At 53.7% G+C, this 8,812-nt stretch overlaps 1 protein-coding gene across 1 annotated transcript in view; it reads right to left on the reverse strand.

Moving 5' to 3' along the window:
* Nucleotides 1–491: 491 nt before the first annotated feature.
* Nucleotides 492–8,812, reverse strand: part of PLEKHG5 (pleckstrin homology and RhoGEF domain containing G5) — a 75,255-nt gene continuing 66,934 nt past the window's right edge. Inside the window, exons 20-21 of the mRNA XM_015406262.1 lie at nt 6,869–7,761; nt 492–3,122 (exon numbers count right to left, since the gene is read on the reverse strand). Of these exons, the coding sequence (XP_015261748.1) occupies nt 3,113–3,122; nt 6,869–7,761 (903 nt within the window). The 3' untranslated portion in view covers nt 492–3,112. The remainder of the gene's footprint in view (nt 3,123–6,868; nt 7,762–8,812) is intronic.

Below are 8,812 nucleotides of genomic sequence, written 5' to 3' on the forward strand. Positions count from 1 at the left end.
CACCAGCAGCTGCATGTGGAGGCGTGGGGAACGAAACCCGGTTCTCCCAAATTAGAATCCGCACTCCTAACCACTATATCAAACTGGCTCACACCAAACTGTCCTCACTCAGGGTAAGGCAGCTTCATCTGTCCATGGAAGGCATCAAATCTGGCAATGAGAGGAGAAAAAGCCAGCTGGTGTAGAACTCTTCAAGGCCAGGAGCCTTCTCAGGGTGAGAGCAGCCTGGTGTAGAATCTGGGAGACCCAAGTTCAGATCCCCTCTCTGCCATGGAAACTTGCCGGGTGACCTTGAGCCAGTCACTCTTTCTCAGCCTCATGGGATAAGGATGGACAGAAGCTGCTCTTGGGCCCGTGGTGGAAGGGCAGGGATAAAAGCATATATATGAACAACCCGCTGTGCCTCACCCAGGGCACTTTTATGCACAGGAAGCGCCCCCCCCCCCCCCCCACAGCCTCCAAAAAGAAAACCGAAAGCTCCAATTGGGTGATCTGGTCTATGTTTAATGGTTTCGTCCACAGATGCTGACAGCACAGAGCAAGTAGGTTAGCATTAGATGGACCAAAGGACCCAATAAAATCCCCCCCACCAGGAAGGCAGATCTGGGAGCGGAAGGGGGGGGGAGAGAAACATCAATACACAAAGTGATAGAGAGTTACTATTAATACTTCATCTCCCCAGCGAGAGAATACACCTTAGGGGGTGGGGTTCAGAGTTAAGCTCAATAAATATCCAACTTTCAACACAAAAGGAAATACATCAGCTGGCTAACTTTTCACGGTAAACTAGATGGGGGGGCGGGCGCTCCTCGAGAACGTCCCTCTTCCTCCGCGCCGTTCCCGCTCTCCACTGTGGAACCACCGATGCCAGCTAGCCGGTGACGGACTTCGTAGGCAGGATGGCCGCAGCTCTGGAGCTCTCCCCCAGATTAAGCAGGAGGGGGAGCGAGCGGGTCTGTGTCAGCTGAGAGGCCCCCACCCTGCAGCCCTTCTGGTGCAAGCGTGCCCCCTCGCCAGAGGAAAGGGGGGATTAAAGAGGGGGCGGGTCCTCCGTCTGCCCCAAGGACAAAGCAAGGGCAATTCAGCGTAGAGGGTTGCAGGTCGAGGAAGAAGGGTGATTTCTCAGGGTTGGTTCCCAAGCATGGGGAAAGGCAGTTCCTTTCACCCTGCTCGCCTGACTCAAATGCACTGTGATGACTGACCAATCACTGCCAGAGTCATGACCCTCCGTGACACCCCCGGCTTTCTGCCGCAGGTTCTGCTTTTAGCATTCCTGGCACTGCCCTGTTCTCTGTTTTATTATTTATCCTTGGATTTATCCTTGGATTTGCCTGTTGCCTGGATCTTCTCCTGGCCCCCGGCTGTCCCCTGGCTTCCCTCTGCTGACTCCCCCGTTGCATACTGGCTCCCGATCCCCAATCTGTCCACCCGCCGATAACCTTCCTGAACCCCGTCCCCTCCGCCAGTGGGCAGCCCTGTGCTGCTCCGTCAGCTCCTCTTTGCCCACCCTGTTTCCTGGCGCACACAGACCATCCCACCTCTCCTCTCTTCCCCAACATCCCGGTTCCCTCCACTCCACAGGAGCCCTGCTCCAGAGGGTCAAGATACCCAGAAAGGTGTCTTGCGAAAGGTAGGGGGAGCAGCAGTTCTGAACAGCTCAGGGGAAGGAGCTGGAGGCCCTTGGAACCCCTGACCTAAAACCAAGCTGGAGCTGCAGATGAACCATTTGGGGGCGGACCGGCCATTTAACTTACAGGGAAAGTTCCTGACGGCTGAAGCTAAGCCGAGCTCTGAGTCCTACTGCCGGCAACACAGGGGCCGTCTGGCAAGGACCCACTGGTGTCACTGCTCATTATGGGTGTCACCTCGCCAGCCGCAAGAGGCGGCAACGGGTGAGCAGATGCTGCTGGCCACAGGAGCCTCTCGGCCTTGGCTTGCTCCTCTGGGACTGCTCTGGAGCAGTTCCTCCATTGGGACCACCTCATCTCTTTCGTCAACAGTGCCGGGAGGGTGGGATTGAGTCTATTGCTTGGGCCACCCTCATGGACGTGACCTATACCCGCTGCTTGTGTGGTCCCCACAAGAAAGGGGTGCCCAGTCCCCCGCAGTTTAGCCCTTCGAATACTTTGCTGCCACGACAGGTGGCAGGAGACTGGCCACACTGGGCGGAAGACAGCCCAGATGCTCAAGGGCCTCCGCTTGCCACAGGGCGATGCAGAACAGACAGCCCCGCACGACTACACGGACGTAGCTGTAGGTGCCCCCAGCCTCAGCTACGGAAAAGGGCGGGCTTCCCCTGAGATCCTCCTGATTGGTTTCCTTGCTTTGACTGCGATTGTTAACGGCCCAACCACAAGAGGGGGCCATCCCAAGCGGAAGATTTGGGGTTTCATCAGAGTGGAAGGCAGGCAGATCAGACTCAAGGGGCCCCGGGGAAGTGCTCTGGATCAGCCCTCATTCATTGCGTAGGTAATGCCCCCCCCCCCCAACCGGGAATTGTGCCCCATGTTAATCGGGGGAGGGGGACGTTGGGGCTTTCCGCCCCAGGCAGAGAAAGGTCTTAAGACAGTCCTTCATCTGGAGGCCGGAAGAGTTAGCGCTCCAAAGTGCATCGTTTCAGAAAGACCTCCCCCCCCGCCGCCAGCCCAGAAAGTCCTCGTCGTCTGTCCAGATGAAGCATCAGAAGGCAGTGCAAAGAGGAAGGTGGAGCTGACTGACTCCTGGGAAGCCTTTGTGTTCTGCCATTACCGGGCACGGACCGCTCTTGCCTCCACGATCCCGCCGTCTTCCGCACGTTCACACCCAAGCCACGATGCACAATTGCCACGGACACACAGACCCTGTACATATACGCACACACGTACACACTCGGCTTGCATGGATGTGCATGCCCTCCCCCCCCAGGTCCCCTGTGCAGGCACAAACACCACGCTTGGGAGATGGTGTGCCTCTGACTCACGCCCACACTGCCGCTGTGCTGCCCAGCACACAAGGAGGGGCAGATGAATGTTTCCAGTGCCCGAGGCTTGTGATGCTACATAATTTTAAGATACGTGGAAATCTTGGCGCTAGCACCGGCGTCCCTCGTCTCTTTTTTCTTCCTCTAGAGCATTCACACCTCCCTGCAACAGACGGACAAAAGGAGAAAAGGATCACTCAGCCATATGGAGACAGCTGGTGTGACGGACAAGGGACCGAGCTTCAAATCCCCAACGGCCATTAAACTTCACCGGGTGACCTAGGGCCAGTCGCTCTCACCCAGCCTCACAGGGGTTGTGGTGCAGATACAAACAGGGAAAGGGAAATTACGTATGCGGCCCTGAGCTCCTTCAAGGAAGGGAGGGATAAAAAGGTGATCGATAACGCAGGTAAGATAGATTCAGGTGGGTAGCCGTGTCCGTCTGAAGCAGCGAAACAAAGTTCTGCCATGGGAGGTGGCGGCGGCTACAAGCATGGACGGCTTCAAGAGCGAATTAGATAAGCATATGGAGCAGAAGTCCTTCCGTGGCTATTAGCCACAAGGTATAGACAGGAACTCTCAGTCTGGGGCAGGCGATGCTCTTGGTGCTTGGGTGGGGGGGCAACAGTGGGAGGGCTTCTAGTGTCCTGGCCCAACTGGTGGACCTCCTGATGGCACCTGGTATTTTTGGCCACTGTGTGACAGAGTGTTGGACTAGATGGGCCATTTGGCCTGATCCAACACTGGCTTATGTTCTTATGTTCAAGTTTGAGTCCAGTGGCACCCTTGAGACCAACAGAGTTTAATTCTGGGTATAAGCTTTTGTGTGCATGTGCACTCCAAGAACTGCACATGCACACGGAAGCTTAAACCCAGAATTAAACTTTGTTGCTCTTAAAGGTGCCACTGGGTGCTAACTCTGTTCTACAGCTAAGGTAGATAAGGCTCTCCTTTGCCTTATCTCCTAGAAGGAGAGATGCAGGAGAACAAACTCTGGGGCGAGTGATGCTCTGTCATCTTGGTGCTTGGGGGGGGTCAACAGTGGGAGGGCTTCTAATGTCCTGGCCCCACTGGTGGACCTCCTGATGGCACCTGGTATTTCTGGCCACTGTGTGACACAGAGTGTTGGACTGGATGGGCCTTTGGCCTGATCCAACATTGGCATCTCTTATGTTCTTATGGACTGCCTGTAATTACTTGCTAGCATGGAATGGCACTTTGCACATGCTCAGAGGAACTCACTGTCCACAGCCTCCAGGGTGACCCCTGTTGGACATGCCTGCCCAGGCAAGCCCATCTGGCTAAGATGAGGCAACTCTTGAAAACGCTCTTTTGCTCACTATAAAGCAGACTGATGACAATTCTGAGTTACCTTATAGTTGTTAGGCTATTTGGCTTGATGGTCTTAGCCACTGCCGAAAAATTCATTCAGATTTTTTCACTGTATATTGTGATAAGCTGTCCCAGGTGAACCCTACCCTTCCCTCAAGGAGCTCAGAGCCACGAACATGACTCCTCCCCCTTCCTCCATTTTATCCTCACAGCAACCCTGTGAGGTAGGCTAGCCTGAGATAGAATGGCTTGCCCAAGGTCACAGAGCATGAGGCCCCACTCTTTAACCCCTGGAAAGCCCCGCTGAGCTTCTTTCCTGCAGCAACTAAACACCGGCTGCAGGGTTCCAAGAATATGCCCCTGAGGACCAGAGAACATACTTGTTGAAAAATATTCTTTGCTGGGTACCAAAGTATGCATTTGTGTGCTGCAGTCATAAACCCACAGTCAGTGCTTAACGACTGCTTGTTGTGATGTGCCACTGTGGGATAGTAGTCAGAGGGCTGGACTTCGAAGAAGAGATTGGGTTTATACCACGCCCTTCACTACCTGAAGGAGTCTCAGAGCGGTTTACAATCTCCTTTCCTTTCCCCTCCCCACAACAGACACCCTGAGAGCAGTGTTCCCTCTAAGCTGAGTTAGTGTGAGCTAGCTCACAGTTTTTTTAGCCCCCCCCCCCGGCTCACACATTTCTGTCTTAGCTCAGGAAGGAGGGCTCCAGAGCAATCTAATTTATGCAGTAGCCAAATTGCTCCCTCACAAGTTTAATGCTAGTAGCTCACAAAGTAGAATTTTTGCTCACAAAACTCCACAGCTTAGAGGGAATATTGCCTGAGAGGTAGGTGGGGCTGAGAGAGCTCTTTTCGAGAACTGCTCCTGAGAGAAAAGTTCTGATGGAACTTGTAACTGTCCCAAAGTCACTCCAGCAGCTGCACGTGGAAGAGTGGGGAATCAAACCTGGTTCTCCCAGATTAGAGTCCGCGCTCCTAACCTCTACACCAAACTGGCTCTTGAAGCAGGAGAGGCGGGTTCATGCCCCAATCAGCCATGGGCTTCTTAAGTAACCTTGGGCCAGTCATACACTCCTGGCCTAATCGACCACACAGGGTTATTGCTAGGGATTTGAGGGGTGGAGCCTGAGGAGGGTGGGGTTTGGGGAGGGGAGGGGAGGGACTTCAACTGGGGTCTAATGCCATACAGTCCACCTTCCGAAGTGGCCATTTTCTCCAGGGGAACAGATCATTGTAGCCTGGAGATTAGTGGGAGATTTCCAGCTGCCACCTGGAGGTTATACTAAACCTGAAAAACAGTGTAATAAAGGAATACACACAGAATTCTATTTGGAATGATAAAAAACTATTATTAATCACTCTTCACAGATGCAGTACAAATACGAGTTGAACCTGGACACGTGAAGCTAAACCACAATCAGGGGTCATCTCATAGAAAAAGAGGTGCAGGAGCTCATTAGCATAATTCATTTGCATAACTCATTTGCATATGCCACACACCCTGACATCACCCGAAGTGTGTCAGAAGGCAACACCCACCACTCAGGCTCCACTGGACAGTTTTGGATTGCTAGCTATTGGGGGGGGGGGACGTGCAGATCTGCCCTCACGGAGGAGGGAGAGCTTGTACCTGAGTAAAACTTGGTCTTAAAGGTGCCACTGGACTGTTTTGGACCGGGGGGCGGGGGGGCTCTGCAACTTACCTGGCTGCTTCTTGCTCTGACTGAGGGCTGCTGGGAGCGGGGGGTGGGGCTTGTTGCATGTGCCCGCCCCCGGGCTCCTTACTGCCGGAGCTCCGCTCCTGTGCGCTCCCGCAGGAAATAACCCCTGACCACAATACATAAAGTTAACCACATAGTGTTAACCATGGCAACAGATGTCCCAGGTAAATCTCCATTTTTTAATCATTCCAAATAGAATTTTGTATGCATTTCGTACGTATTCCTTCATGACAGTGTCTTTCAGATTTAATATACTACACACACACACACTGTATAGCCATCCGGAGGTTGGCTACCCTTGTTATTACAAGGATGAAATGCCGGAGGTGAGAGCTGCGTTGGATTACCCTGAAGGTAGGATGGGATAGCAATGAGATCAGACAGGTTTGGACTCCAGAAAGGACCTGAAGGTTTTCTGTAACACACAGCAGGGGGCTAGGCCTCAACTTAGAAAGCTTCAATACACTGTAATATCCCACAATGCATTGGGAGGCAAGACAACTGTGGCATCTCCCATTCTCCCTAACCCTTACCATTCTGTTGTCTGTCCTTAGATTGAAAGTATGCTGCACACAGGTGCAGAGGGGAGAGGCTGGTAATTGTTGGAGTAGGGGTGGACATGCAGGAACAGCCAGGATTGCCTTATCTTGCGAAACATGGGGGGATTTAATGGTATAGGGCAGCTCTATGGACCAGCAGTCATAGCCACACATAAATGCATTTAAAATGCCTAGCCCTACCCAGTTCCTGGCGCAGTCTGCAGCGTAGCACATACAACGTCTCCACCCATGCCTTAATAGAACTCCCCCCTCCCCATTTCTCTCCTGCCCCCGGCAAGCACTCACGAGGCCGTGAGCGTGGAGTTGAGCAGCAACGTCGTGCGGATCCGATAGAGCTGTGCCAGCGTCAGTTTCCGGTGCTGGATCACCTGCGAATCCGAAAGAGTCCGGCAGGCGGTGGGGAGTTCTTCCCCGTGGAGCTCACTCGTCATCCGGCAAGGGGGCTGCGGCAGCCCTTCGGAGGAGGCGGCCAGTGCTGGAGAGATGCAGACCCTGGGCAACGACGACTCCTCGGTCTCAGACAGCTCCGAGGCACTGCTGTTGCTACTGCTGCTGCCGGCGCCCGTGCCAGCCGTTTTGCTGCCGCGCCGGTTTCGGGGTCTGCTAGTCCTCGGGGAGCCCAAGAGGCACACGTCTGGGCAGAGTTCGGAGAGGCTTTTGCTCTGAGACAGCTGCAGTGCCAGGAAGGATGGGGTCAGCTGTAAGAGGTTGGCCTCGGACTTCGATTTCAGCACCTTGGTCTTGGCGGGCAGCAGCTGCACGGGGGTCCGCCGACGGAGCTTTGGGGAGCCGGCCCGCTGCGAAGGGGCGGCAGCGCAGTCCTCTTCCTCCTCCGCAGTCTCCGGTTGCTGCCGTTGCTGCTGTTCCGCAAACTCCTGGATCGAGGTGGGCGAGAGGGTCCCATAGGCGCTGTCGATGGATGCCGAGCGGCAGGTGCCCGGCTCGGGGTTCAGGCAGTGGGGGGCGCCAGCGGGGAGGGGCTCACACAGCTCCATGGTCGGGGTGATGGAGGAAGCCGTGGTGCTGATGGAGGCCTCATCCGACTGTGAGCTGAACGGGCCGATCTCAAAATCGGGGGAAGGGGGTCCCTCGCTGGCGTCGACCACAACAACCGAGATGGTCTCGGTGGAGCCGTCGGAGAGGCTGCGACAGAAAGGGGTTGAAAGGGGTTGAGAGCTCTCGGGTTGCCGATCAGTTTGCAAACTCAGTGCAAGGTACCAGTGTTAACCTTAGAGAAATGCTACCCCAGGCATGCTTACTTGGGAGAAGGATGCACTGAACACTACTGGATATATTTCCAGGGAAACATGCCGAGGATCACCCTGCATTACACAGCGGTATGGTGCTTGGGGGCAGGACACACCTTTTCACTTAGGACACTCCTGTCTCCCAGAGCACTCAGAGTATCTGTTCTGTCCCACCATTTATGGAAACCAGAATGTCATCTCCCAGGAGCAGGGCCTCCTCTGTGGTGGTCTCTGCATTAGGGAATATCCTCCCCTTCCGTGAGACCTGCTTGGCTACATCTGTTGTGACCTTAAAGGATTTTTTTAGTCAACCATTCACTTGGCAACTTTGTTATTTTAGTGCACTTCCCTAAAATACACTTCCCTAACTTCTTACACCCCCAGAGGAGCCCAGCCTCTTGGTTTCTGCCTGAGATGCCATTCTGGACGCTCCTCCTGAACCAGAAGAGAGTCAAGGGACACAATAAGCCGCCTCTTCTAAGAGTCAAGCTACACATAATTTTTTGCCCTGTGTTTACTTTCGCTTCCCCCCCCCCCCTTTTGCAAATACAGCTGCCTGGACTGCTTCTTAAGGGGGGGGGGAGAGCACAATGTTTAACCCTTTTCTTCCCTGCTGTTTTCTCTCTGGCAAAAAAAAAAAAGTCACCGAGTATCTTGTGCAGATACCCATTAAGGTTTTTTTCCCCAGCAGGAGGAAACAGAAGGGGAAGAAGGGGTTGAACTCCACTCCCTATTTTCCTATATGGTTTTTTTCCTCTTAGAAGAAAACAATTCTCGAAAAAGCATTTGCTAAAAACAACAACAACAAAAATGGAGGAAGAGACATAACATCTTTGAATATATTCTACCTACATCTCTGCACCAGAAGCAACTGACGGCTCTGAACACACACAGTGTAGAGAATAGACAGAATTACAGTTGGAAGCTGAGCTCATGCAGAGATGCTCCAGCCAGACTCTTCTGAAGCTCCCGAGTGCTTCAC

Source organism: Gekko japonicus, unplaced genomic scaffold, assembly GCF_001447785.1.
Source record: "Gekko japonicus isolate JY-2015 unplaced genomic scaffold, Gekko_japonicus_V1.1 scaffold1383, whole genome shotgun sequence".
Lineage (NCBI taxonomy): Eukaryota > Metazoa > Chordata > Lepidosauria > Squamata > Gekkonidae > Gekko > Gekko japonicus.